This window comes from Symphalangus syndactylus, chromosome 4 (assembly GCF_028878055.3).
Source record: "Symphalangus syndactylus isolate Jambi chromosome 4, NHGRI_mSymSyn1-v2.1_pri, whole genome shotgun sequence".
Taxonomy (NCBI): Eukaryota; Metazoa; Chordata; class Mammalia; order Primates; family Hylobatidae; genus Symphalangus; species Symphalangus syndactylus.
In genome coordinates, this window is record NC_072426.2 from 69,636,839 (window position 1) to 69,650,800 (window position 13,962).

The following is a 13,962-nucleotide window of genomic DNA, read 5'->3' on the forward strand; positions in this document are numbered from 1 at the left end:
TCATTCGTCTAATGCTTCTGACAGGAAGGAAGCCACCTGGCTAAATAGAGAGTAATTTGCACTGTCCCAGCTCTAGCATCACAGAGCGGACTATCAAAGGGTGGGATTGGGACTGAGAAAACAGCTCACTAAGCCTTCACGCGTGCTGTTGTCAAACTATTTGTGATGGGTCATTTTCTTTTTCCTTTCTTTTTTTTTCTTCAAGTAGGGAAGGGAGGATGAGGCCAAGTGCGGAGAAGGGGGAGCAAATCATTTTCAGTGAGATGTATATTCAGGATTTTAGAATGAATCTGCCTGTTTTCCTGGAAAACAGTCTATTACTTTACAAAGTAACACTAACCTAAAGTTCCACTTGTCATTGACAGTTTAGATTTGCTATTTGTGTACTCTTAGGACAGCAGCAGCCGTTGTGGGCATTTTTTTTTTTTTTTTTTTTTTGTAAAACAAAAGCAAACAAAACACCTCATTCAAGGAAGACAAATTTTGATTATTAGGATTTTACAGCAGTGGGTTTAACCCAGTGAAGTCAGAAAGAATAAATAATGGGCATCAGATAAGCTTGAATGATTCAAATCATAAGGGTGTCAGGGAACTTAATTATGTGAGTGAAAGTTGAAGACCATTACTAGAATAGATAAAATGTTTTGTGTTTCTGGAATCCGCGTTCTGGTTTCTCTAGGTTTCACCTGTAGGTACATAAGTAGTGGTCTTTTGCATTATAATGTACCTAGTGGGAATGACACAAACAGCCTTTACAAACTGTAAATTTAATCTTACCTGAAAAGTTGGCTTTAGAATTATCTACACAGATATTTGGGTATGTGAGTGATTTTTTTAAAATCAAGTTAACTGTTAAAAGCCAAGTTGAAATTATCTTTTATTTTCAGTATCAGATTAAGGCGTTAACATTTAATGTACTTCCCTGCTAAGTCCTGTGATAAACATTTATTGTGGGGTGTTTACCACAGAGCCTGGCTTATGGTAATGATTAGGAAAAGCTTGGTGAATGCCTCCTTCACACAAAAATCATGGGAATGTTGGGCGCAGTGGCTCACAACTATAATCCCAGCACTTTGGAATGCCAAGGCAGGAGGATCACTTGAGGCTTGGAGTTTAAAACCAGCCTGGGCAACACAGTAAGCGCCTGTCTCTACAAAAAAATTAAAATAAAAAAATAAATAGCTAAGTGTGGTGGTGTGTTCCTGTGGTCCCAACTACTTGGAAGGCTGAAGCAAAGGATTGCTTCAGCCCAGAAGGTTGAGGCTGCTTCATTGAGCTATGGTTGCGCCACTGCACCTCCAGCCTGGCCAACAGCAAGACCCTGTCTCAATAATAATAATAATAATAATAATAATAATAATAAAAGGTAAAATAAAAAATCATGGTATGACTTGTAGACTATTTTAGATTAGTCGTGCATATTTGATTTTTCAAAAGGGGCTCTGAATTAGGGAAAAAAATGTTGCTTATTTTTATTTAAAGACACTGTAATTGAGATTTTCCCTTCTAAATATTCTATGCCAATTTTGATTTGCTGGAATCTGCTTAAGTTCAATCCTGTATGAGTTTGCATTCATATTCCAGTTCCTCTTGTTATCAACTAAGTATCATCTGCATACTTTGGAGCTTTTGAGTCTTGAGCCAGGCGAGGTGCTTGCCACCTGTAGTCCTGGCTACTCAGGAGACTGAGGGAGGCTCACTTGAGCCCAGGAGTTGGAAACCAGCCTGGGCAGTATAACAAGACCTCATCTCAGGGAAGAACGGAAAGGAAAGAAAAAGTTTGAGTCTCATCAATATCTACCATATTAAAAATTAAAACTGGGAAATTAACTATTCATTTCATTTAAAATACCAATTGTAAACCCATTATATGGTAACATATGTAACATCTTTATGAAAAGTAATTTTTTAGAAAGACATTGAACATCTTGGTAATGTTTTACTTAATAGAAAAAGACACTTAGAATTTCATAACTTCATATCTGCTTCTGCATTCAGTCTGTTACGATACATCCAGTGTTTTGTTGAGCCTCTGGGTAAACTTCAGTATATGCTTGTGGTAAAATGAGGAAAAAAAAAATAATCATGTTAGTATTATTATGAAAATAGTTTTGGTCTTGTGAAAGGCTGTTGGGGTTCCCCAAGGTTTCCTGGATAACACTTGGAGAGCTGCTTTAGAGCATATGTTGGCAGCCATCCCAGGCCAAATCTAGAAAACTTTAAATGTTTGCAGGCCTTTTGTTTAAGTTCTCAGTATTAGTTATTATTTTTGTAAAGTCAAGAAATTTGACACCTGCTATTGCACATCGGCATTGTAAAAATTATCCCATAATTTGAAGGGTTTCTTTTTCCTTAATCCCTTGAGGATGGCAGTGGGGTGGAGAAAATAAAGTTATTGGTATGTGATTGTATGCTCTACTCTGGAATTTTGTTAAGTGTAAGGCATCAGCTTGAACTAATCTAGAATTTGATAGGCAAAGTCAATGTAGTGTGGTAGCCCAGTGCTCGGGTTTGTGAACTTTCTGTCCTGGAGGTTGTGCCAGAATGTTAATCACTTAAATAGAATGTTTAGTTCAGCTGACTTTTTTTTTTTTCTTAAAGCACAACTTCTGTGAAAGAAACAGTATGTTTATATATTCAAATGCAAACTCCTTATTTCCTCCAGGATAAGTTGGCAAACCATCACTTGGAAGAGCACTGGCCTAGACCATACTGACGTCTGATGTCCTCTGTCTACTAGTCTCAAATCTCGTTCTACCTCTTCAATTCAGTAATTCCCCATAACCACTTGGCAAAGCAAACCAAGTCTTCCAGATAACATCTGTAGAAGGGATCAGTTGCATAATAATTTATGTATAGGGAGGAGTAGGTGGTAGAGAAGAACTTTCTGAATTTGGCCCTTTGTGATTGGGTTCCTAATGCTTGATTGTGGGCTTCTGGAAGCTAGTGGGATTGAGAATTAACTCTCCACTGCTTTTTGAGGTGTGAGGGCACAGGGCTGCTTTGCCACCCTCATTATTTTGGGATGTAAACCTGAGCATATAAATACATGGCAGAGTCTGTGATCTTTTTCCAACTGCTTTCAGAATTATTAGGGGAATTTCCAGAATTGGTGTTAATTTAGTGGAAATAATAGGCATTTGGAAACCAGTTTTTTGTCCTTTGATAAACCACTAATTAGTTTTGTGACTTATAGACAACTCATAAGTTCTCTCAGCTTGTTCCCTAGTTGTTAAAACTAAAGCTGGGCCAAGGGTAAGGCAGTGAATAAGACTTCATTTCCTCAAGCTTGAAGATTGTGTCACGATACAGTGAACCCGGAAGGATAGACTGTGATAATACAGTACATTATTTCATTTTTTTAAGTGGTTTAATTTTTTCAAATATTTTTTAATTTTTCTAAATTGACAATTCTACATATTGATGGGGTACATAGTGATGTTTCGATACATACACTATATTTTTATAATGTTCAAATGAGTAATTTGCGTGTCTGTCATCTCAAACATTTATTTGTGTTGGGAACACTCAAAATCCTCTTTTCTAGCTGTTTGACAAAATATAATCAGTTATTTCAGTAAGCTCCTTTGAAAAAATAATTAAGGAATTCAACCAGGATACTTGAGATTCTACCAGATTTCCTGGGGGCAGTCAGACACTTAACTAATCTTTGTGAGATTCGTTTCGTGGAAACTAGACTTTTCAGATCTTTCTAATTTCGTTATGATGTTACCATTGCCTGTAAAAGTACCTGGAAGAGACTGTACCTGAGAATTTTTGAAAGACCATTTTTAGTTATGGGAAAATGAGTGATACTGCTAATCCTGTATATTACATGAGAACAAGATTCTAGTTATGTGTACTTGATCCGTCTTGTCCATTTTGAAGGTGAAACGAACTTACAGCTTTTAATTAGCTGTTTATGTTTACATATTTTGGTTCCTTTTTTCACTGAGTAACAGTTAATACAGGCAAGATTGTTCTCTTTTATACCATATATAATTACTATTGTGCCTTAGAATTTAGAACTGATGATTTCATGCCATCATCTAGTTGAGAGTGCATTCCTCACCCCCATGTTACTGGATTTCAACAATTAAAATTGCGGTGGGAGATTTTGTCATGCTTTCTAAAATCAAGGTGATGTTAATTTCACAGTTTTCTTTCTGTGCCTAACGATCTAATTTTTATTCTGCTTAATTTTGATATTTTATAAAGTTCTTTTGTCTTTGAAGACTTTCATAAACTAAGGTCTTATGAATACTTACACAGATAATTGCATTCTGGTTCAGAGTACGTTTATCTCATAAGTGTTTTCCTGTATGTGTGTTTTGATGTTCTTGATATTTCATGTGATTAAATAGTATTAACATTTTCTAATTGTAAAAAATATATTTTTAAGCCTTATGATTCTGCAGATGACTGGTCTGAGCATATTAGCTCTTCTGGGAAAAAGTACTACTACAATTGTCGAACAGAAGTTTCACAATGGGAAAAACCAAAAGAGTGGCTTGAAAGGTAATTAGCTTTTAATCTAATTAAACATTATTTCTCTAGCGTGGTTCTACAGGTTAACATCTTACAGCATTAAACATTCTAATTTAGCTTTTTTATAGTGCTGCCCATCTGCACTTTTTAGTTGCAGTGGTTGGTTGCCCCTTCATGTTTTCCATAGTTTGTCTTTACTTTTAAAAACAAAAAACCTGTCCAGGTGCAGTGGCTCATGCCTATAATCCCAGAATTTTGGGAGGATTACTTGAGCCCAGGAGTTTGAGGCCAGCCCTGGCAACGTAGTGAGACCCTGCCTCTACAAAAAGTTAGTTCTGAGTGGTAGCATGCATTTGTAGTCCCAGCTACTAAGGAGGCTGAGGTGGGAGGATGGCTTGAGCCTGAGAGGCCAAAGCTGCAGTGAGCCATCATGGTGCCACTGCACTCTAACCTGAGCAACAGAGCAAGATGCTATCTCCAAAAAAAAAACAAAAATCTAGGATAGATAGGCAGCTGTCCACAAAGGCCTTTTGAATAGTCAGTATAGTTAATAAAATACTTACCTACATTTATGCATCTTTAATTTTGATGGAAATTTTAATAGTTTAATAAGGCCATAATGTTTCATTCACATGTAGAATTAAAATTGCTGAGCTTTGGTTATGGCGTTAGTGGTATGATAATTGGTATAGTTTTGCCATTAGTGAGACACGTTAGTGTTCTGTTTGCCACGTTCCATCTCCCACACCAGTTAAATTATGACCACGTTCACTCCTTTTGTTTTCTATATACCATTTGTTAGGCATTTGGCCAGAGCTGTTTATTATGGAAACTCATGCCCTTAATGTAGTTTTTATGTGTTTATCTTTTTATTTTTAGAGAACAGAGACAAAAAGAAGCAAACAAGATGGCAGTCAACAGCTTCCCAAAAGATAGGGATTACAGAAGAGAGGTGATGCAAGCAACAGCCACTAGTGGGTTTGCCAGTGGAAGTAAGTATTAATTTTTTTTTCTTTGAAATGTATGTTTGACTTACTCGTATTTATTTTTCAAATCTATATCCATTGCCATCTACATATGTAAATTAAAATAAATAGAAACATATGGAGATTCTTTTCTGTTGGATTTATTATCCCCTACCCTCCACCATTTTGGTCCCTGAAAGGAGAAAAGAGACACGGTTGAGTAGTACACGTATGTGTTTCCCACTACACATTATGGCTATAATGGAGTTGAATTGCAAACAGTAAAATTTTGTTTTGGATTGGTTTCCCCTGATCCCCCTAGACGGGAGCTTCCTCTCCCACCCTACTTGCCTGCCCTTAAGTTGTGTCCTGTTAAACTGGACACAAATCTCACTGGGTTTTAGTCTAATAATTGAATCATAATCACACACAGTGACACTAGAATAGCTACTTTTTTTTTTTATGTTACCAGTGAGTAACTTGTTTATCCTTGTATTTAGAAACTAATTTCACCATGATCATAGATCTATGTAACATCTCTAATTTGAATTTCCACACAATTTTAAAATATCTACTAGAAAACTTAACACCTTTTTGTTCTAAGTTGCTCTTCATCTATAAATCAAACCATGGGCATACTTCAGTGTTCTTCTGAGGCCAAATTTTGTGCTAGTGGGACAATTTTGTATAACATACATTTGTTTTGTAATTCATTCTCCAAATTTGAAGCTTTATTAAAGGTACTCTATTTCCACTGGTGTCCCTTACCTTGAATAAAATTTACTCCCGGTGCCGTGGCTCATGCCTGCTGCAATCCCAGCCCTTTGGGAGGCCGAGGCAGGAGGATGGCTTGAGGCCAGGAGTTTGAGACCGACCTGTGCAACATGGCAAGACCCAGTGTCCACAGAATTAAAAATTAACCACCCAGCTGTAGTCCAGCCGCTTGGGAGGCTGAGGCAAGAAGATGACTTGAGCTTTGGAGTTTGGCTATGATCTTGCCACTGCACTCTAGCCTGGCAACAGAGTCAGACTCTGTCTCAAAAAAAAATTTAACTGTCACATAGACTTCTTGGGTTCCTTTTGCAATTTTGAGAAGAATTTCAAGATGATGTTTTCTGGGAATTCTTAGACTTCAGTGTTTCAATCCTGCTCCTGTAATTCAAACCAAAAAGTTGGGGGTGTGTTTGGTCTTAGAAGGGATTATTGAGTTTTTGATGGGAGAAAATATTTAAGATGAAACAGTAACATCTGCAGGATTAAGTGTTAAATATTAAATTTTTAAATCAGTGACATTGTATGTAATTTTTTAATGGTATAAAGTACTAAAGTTGGCATATTAAAGAACATTGAATTTTGAGATGGAAGAATTAGATTCTAGTCCCGTTTCTTTTTATATCTTAATTAACTGACTTTTGTCAAACAATTAAAAATGAGACAGAGGTTTTCCTCTAGACGGAAACAAGTTGCACCCAGCTTGTGGGTTTTTTGAACAAATTGCAGGGGAGGGGATGCATAGAAAATGAATGACAGATGGCTGGGCGCGATGGCTCACACCTGTTGTAATCCCAGCACTTTGGGAGGCCTAGGCAGGCGGATCGTGAAGTCAAGAGATCGAGCCCATCCTGGCCAACATGGTGAAACCCCATCTCTACTAAAATACAAAAATTAGCTAGGTGTGGTGGCGCATGCCTGTAATCCCAGCCACTCAGGAGGCTGAGGCAGGAGAATTCGCTTGAACCCAGGAGGTGGAGGTTGCTGTGAGCTGAGATTGCGCCACTGTACTCCAGCCTGGGCGACATAGCAACACTGTGTCTCCAAAAAAAAAAAAAAGAAAATGAGTGATGAGTGATAGATAAGTATAAAAATAACTTCTTAACTTGTTTTTCTTCATGATTTCAAAAGTAGGACATATTCGTAAATAGGTAAAATTTTTAAATTCCGTGACCCCGGAACATTTTGGAATATATGCTTTTTTTTTCTGTATGCATGTAAATGTGTATACAAATTACATATGTATGTATTTGAAAAATGGGATTCTGTGTTACTGTTTTTTATCTGTTCTTTTATTCAGTAATGTATCAGGAATATGTTTTTATGTCTATTTATAATTCTGCATTTGTTATATTGATTGCATAGGTATACCTTCATTGATAAATAATCCCCTATCAATGAATACTTGGGAGGTTTTCAGCCTTTTCCTACTATAAACAAGATTATGATTTCATATCTGTCCACTTCTCTGATTACTGCCTTCAGTTAAATTCCTAGATAGGCAAATGATGAGTCATTGTGTCTGTGCTTGTGTTGAAATGTAGTCATGTATCACACTTTTTTTTTAGTTTAGGTAATGTCTGAGAAAGAACCTTAGCTGTGTTGTTGCTTTTTTAAAATATTGGTCAACTTAGTAATAAAGTGAATAAGCCATTCAAATGTTTAACTTAGTCTATCCAAAACATATTGGCAGAGTGTTGCCTTGTGTTTCAGTGTATTGGTGTTTGTGTAGAGTATGGCTTAAAGCTTGTTTTTGACTACCAATAAAAGAACTTTAGGGGATGGCAGAGGGGGAAGGATTCGGAAGATTTTTACATGTAAAGAGATAAAGTCGGTTTTAATGAGATTTTTGTTTTTGTTTTTTTTTGCAATACATTGTTTGTAAAGCACTAAAATATTGTAACAAAGGCCAGGCACAGTGGCTCACGCCTGTAATCCCAGCACTTTGGGAGGCCGAGGCGGGTGGATCATCTGAGGTCAAGAGTTTGAGACTAGCCCGGCCAATGTGGCGAAACCCCGTCTCTACTAAAAATACAAAAATAAGCTGGGCGTTGGTGGTGCGCGCCTATAATCCGAGCCACTTGGGAGGCTGAGGCAGGCAGAGGTTTCAGTGAGGTGAGATTCATGCCGTTGCACTCCAGCCTGGGTGACAGAGTAAGACACTCTCAAAAAAATAAATAAATAAATAAAATACTTTATCAAATGTTAATATTCTCCATAACTTGATACTGAAAATTATATGGATAAGATTTTTAATTTGCTTGTAACTGCTACTAATTTTTATTTTTGCAAACCTGTGCTTTATATGTTGATGGCTCTATGTTTAGAGAAACTTTACTTAGGGTTTCTCAACAGAAGCACTAATGACATTTTGGGTGAAGTAATTGTTTGTTATGGAAGGCTTTCCTGTTTTGTAGGTTGTTGAGCACCATAACTGGCCTCTCCTCACTAGATGCCAGTAGCATACCTCCCCTCTCTCCAGTCAGGAAAAGCAAAGCACCACCGTCTGGGAGGGTGGCAAATAGGCACTGCTTTAACCGTATTTATCTAGAGTTGTAAGTATAGAAAGCTGTTACAGCTATAGCGTCCCCTCTTCCTGTAATGCTGCTGTCCTTTTTGTTTTTTTAACTCAAAAATGTTAGAAGTATCATCCTTAATTTTCACTGGAGTACATACGCTTGATACATTTTGACTAGCAATATAGAACTGAAAGGAAGTTTTCTTGGTTGAGGAAATAAAAATTGTATACAGGGTTGGGCATGATATTATTCCTGTTATGTCTGTCTCTAAAGGTTTCTGTCTTAGTAGTATCCTCATTGCAGGTAGAAACTGTAGAATAAAATTTTTTTTAATTTTATGTTCATGCAAGTTACAACAGATGTTTGTATTCTGTTCATTTTTGTAGATTTTTATATTGTATCATTTATAACACTGAATTTTATATAGTAAGTCATTGTCAAAAGACCCTGTACTTTGATGCGATTGACTTTTTGGGTGGTATTCCGGTACCTTTTGTTGTGGTGTACCATGTAGTGGTTGTGTACTGACAAGTTTGAAACTGACTTCTAGTTTGACTGTTCCTCCTTCGTTGTTTTGTCTTGGTCCTTACAATTGGAGGAGCTGTGAATTGGAAAAAACAATACAATAATCAACAGAGAGGGCATCCTTTAGTAAAATTATTGTGCATCACATGCTTGGATTTTAGATCATTTCTCTCCTTGGAGGTTATTTTAATTCTTTAGTTATTGTTGGGAATATTGTAATTTAGATTGGACACTTTGAATGAACTTCAACACGGTAGTTGAAATTTTCGTTCTTTTGTACTGTTTTGTGGAATCATGGTGTTAGAATTTAAATTGATAGGTTTTAAACTGTTTTCAGTATTTCTGAGCTTAAAGTATTCTTGTGACTTTAAATTGAAAGAGGATTTGTTTTTAATACACCTAATGATAAGTAGATTGTTCTGACTATGCTGCAGGTGTTGGACTTAGATAGCATTATGCATCATGATTTTATTAACTCTTTAGTATTTGTAATATTAAAAATACTAGAGATTGCTTTACTTACTGTGTTCACAGTTCATCATAACTTCAGTCATCTTAAAATGATTTCATTTAAGCCTTCGTATAAACTGCTTTAGAGGCAACTAATTATAGCTAACTTAATATTCAGAAAGACCAGGCTAATAAAGCCTAATATTCCTTTGCAGTTGAACCACTGTGAATAATTCAGTTATTAAAATCTATGACCCACAGTGTAAAAGAATGAAGCATTTACTTTCTCTGCTTTTAAAACATTTTTAAAAATTTTATGAGATGATACTATAACTCCATATGTTGATTTTTTTGGTTTTTTTTTTTTATGTTTTGTTTGAACTACAGTGTGATTCTAAGGAATCCTTAAAAAATATGTAGCACCCTTGAAATATGAGTATAGATGAATATTTATAGTTGAGCAAAAACTCCTCCTCTTCCAGTATTGCATATTTACATGCCAGTGGTAAAACTGCAGACACTAACTGGGTTTGCAGTTTTATAAAAGAATATGTAAGTACAAGTATGTTGCTAAATTAGCTGATGTTAAAGGTAGGATTCTAATGTAATCTTTTTTCTTCCCCCTTCTGTCATTCCAACATCTGTTTTTTCGAACTGTGAACTAAAGTGGAAGACAAGCATTCCAGTGATGCCAGTAGTTTGCTCCCACAGAATATTTTGTCTCAAACAAGCAGACACAATGACAGAGACTACAGACTGCCAAGAGCAGAGACTCACAGTAGTTCTGCGCCAGTACAGCACCCCATCAAACCAGTGGTTCATCCAACTGCTACCCCAAGCACTGTTCCTTCTAGTCCATTTACGCTACAGTCTGATCACCAGCCAAAGAAATCATTTGATGCTAATGGAGCATCTACTTTATCAAAACTGCCTACACCCACATCTTCTGTCCCTGCACAGAAAACAGAAAGAAAAGGTATGCCATTATTACTAGATGCTGCACGTTGAACTATAGTTTCTAAGTTTCTTCTAAGTTTCTTATAACATTATTTCCTTTGGCTCTGAATTATAAATTTTTTAAAAAGTCTTTTAGAATGTTTTTGTATAGTTAGGTGTAGAGTTAGCAATATTTAGCTTTTTTCTTTAATTTATAATTATCCAGCCTCAGTACTGTTTCTTGCCTCTGAATTAAGTCAGGTGCTTAATTTATAACAATAATGGTTTAAGTAATTTGTTAAAGTCAAAACTGTCTCTTCAATTTTCTGTTTTTGTGATCATTGTCTTGACAGTTTATAAATCGTCTCAGTTTTCTCTTAATACTTAATATGAATAGAGATATTTTAAAACTAATGTCTGTATAACATTTCATTATTGGTTTCAGTTTGTGATTAGAAAATTAAGTTGTGGGCCATAGGTTAAGGAGTGTTAATGTCTGAATTGGACCTTAAGTCTGAAGAGTGGAAGTTAAACATTGCAACCCAAATTGCGTTTATCCAACTCAGTGTCAATAATCATAGCATGTTTAAAAAGTTACAGAAAAACTTAAGAACAGCTACTTGGAAGGTGTGACACAACATAAGCAATGTGATGAAATTTGCATAGACCATTCACAATCTGAAACTTGTACTTCATAGTATGTTTTAAGAATCTAAGGAAATTAAAACGCAGTAAATAAATTGTCACAGGTAGATCCATTAGCAGACCATTAGTAAGTGTTGATGTGCTTTTAAATGTCCTGTGGGTTTAGGAGAGGCTTGATACATTAATTCACATTGATTTAATTTGTTGACAGAGGGCTCAAATAGTTGGATTTCTTTTGTTTCTGATTTCCTCTCTCCTTGAACTACAGTGTGATTTTAAAGAATCCTAAAAAAGAACTTGTAGCTCCCTTAAAATCTAGATTAATATAGATTAATATTTATAGTTGAGCAGAAACTCAACTATAAATACATTTTATTTGAAATTTTCTTATTACATGTTATATGCATGTAATACACACATATGTATTATGCATGTTATTTGAATTTTCCTTGTTATTCAACCATATACTTTAGTATATATATCATACAGTACATAATGTGTCAGATTAATGCTTGTTCCACATGTCAAATTCGGTAAAGATGGTTTGTACCAAAATTCATACATAACATGTCAGATTTACCCTGTGACAGAATTAAATTTGCAAAGAGAAATATTGAGAGATGAAATCTGAATTAATGCTATAGTTAATATATTTTCCATAGGACATTTTGGTTTCTTAAGTTCCTATAATTTTGACAATTTGCTCACAGGAAATTTTACTTAAAAAATCCTTGTCAGTTAAAATTCTGATGGCCCTTTGAAAGTATTTATCCCATGTCTCCTTTGTACATTTAACACTTTTTAACTCCTTTTTGAAATTCTTTCTCTGGCTTTTGTGATACTACCCTCCTTCAGTTGCCTATTTCTGTTCCTTCCTGCTTCTTACATATCAGCATCTCGGCCTTTTTTCCTGTTTGGTTCTTTTTCTTGTTCACCATATTCCTTGGTAGTCATTTTGTTACTGTTATGACTACCAAATCTTTAGTTCTAGTTCAGACTTATATATCTACTTACCTTCTGTAAACTCTTAGTATTTGTTACGTATCCTCATATACAACGTGTCCCTAAATTCTCCCTTTCCCACAATTTATTCTTAGATTCGCAGTAATTAACAGCACTGTTCTCCCTAACTTTGCCTTGTTCTTAAACATTCTCACCCACCCACCCATTGACAAATCGGGCTCTTTCTCCTAGCACTCATTGAAATTCAGATTCTCTCTCTTTTAATTGTAAAAATATTTTGTGGAGATTTCACTTACTGAAATTCAGGTCATCTCTCTCTGTTTGTTAATTTGTAAAAATCACTGTATTGCTCTAACTGGTCTCAAACTTTTGGCCTCAAGCAGTCTTCTGGCCTTGGCCTCCCAACGTGCTGGGATTACAGGTGCGAGCCACCGTACCTGGCCAGGTTCTCTTGAAATAATCTCCTGATTGTCTTCTTACCCAGTCTATCCGCTTAACGGTGACATCATTATACCATTTAAATTGAATTGTGTCAGCTCCTTGCTTAAAACTTCTAGTGGTTTCTTAAACATCCAAATGATAAAGTCTATACTTATAGATTATAGCAAGCACTTGGCAGGATGGTTGCAGTCTGTTTTACTAGCTTGGTCTCCACCCGTTGCACTCTTAATTCTCTGTAATTCATCTGTTGCAAACTTGGACATTTCTTAGGACTTGCCATTATCTTTCCTGTCCTGAGCTTTTGCTAAATAGAACATGTTCTTTCTTTCATTGCTGTCCTGTTGAATCCAATACTCTTTTGTTACAACACTTAAACATTGTAATTTCAGTTTTTTCACTTAGATTATATCCCCTTTAGGGCTCAACATTATGTTTTACTGCATTTTGTACTTTGTTCACCTTCTAACCTTTCCCTCCATGCAGTTTGATGCTAATTGTCTTATGTTCATTTTAGTTTATTCCTTAAAACAACACTGAAGGAAGGTAATATCTCTATCTTAGAAATGAAGAGCCTAAACATTACCCCAGTTCAAACATGTGGTGTTAGAGGCCGCTTCTCCGCAACCCTGTTCTTTCCTCAAAACCAAATGTAATGAAAGACATAACATACAGCACATCTGTGTCAGTTCGGACGCTCATAATGTAAAATTTCTGACAGTAGATTCGAGTTTAAATTTCACGAAGTGTGTTTGCTAATCACAAGCATGTGCATAATTTATATATAGTATTCTTAAACTTGTAGGAAGAAACTCGATTACCTACCATGGAATTATGTGTTTGTTTAGGGGAAATTGTGCAGCCTTTCCAAGTACTTCTCCTTGTATGTTAATTGAAGACTTACATCCTTAGATCTAAGTTTTATAGCAACTTTAATCTTTACAGACTGTTTCCCATTTTGTCTGTTTAGATTGTTCATTTAGATTGTTCTCCATATTTCTGAAGTGTCCATTTGACATTTTTTTTTTCTCAACGGAGACATCCATGTTATTTAAATTAAGCTTTCTATTGACTCTTCTCATCAGTAGATGATTAAAATGATTAAGATGATTAAAATTAGTGATTTTACTTGTTTAGGTTTTTCTTAACAGTTAAATAATTTATATTAAGCGCTGATGGTTCAAATCAGGTTGGCCTGGTCTTAAGCACTAATAGTATAGCTGAGCTGTGTCTAAAGATGTCAGTAGTTGATGCTGTGTACA

General features: G+C 35.7%; 1 protein-coding gene across 29 annotated transcripts in view; it reads left to right on the forward strand.

The window, feature by feature from the left end:
• WAC (WW domain containing adaptor with coiled-coil) overlaps positions 1-13,962 on the forward strand; it is an 86,974-nt gene that overhangs the window by 51,265 nt on the left and 21,747 nt on the right. For 16 of the 29 annotated variants that reach the window (XM_063637299.1, XM_055275019.2, XM_055275018.2 and 13 more), the window contains 3 exons: positions 4,403-4,518; positions 5,368-5,480; positions 10,386-10,694. In XM_063637299.1, the coding sequence (XP_063493369.1) occupies positions 4,403-4,518; positions 5,368-5,480; positions 10,386-10,694 (538 nt within the window). The remainder of the gene's footprint in view (positions 1-4,402; positions 4,519-5,367; positions 5,481-10,385; positions 10,695-13,962) is intronic. The other 13 variants (XM_063637308.1, XM_063637309.1, XM_063637310.1 and 10 more) reach the window with 1 other exon arrangement.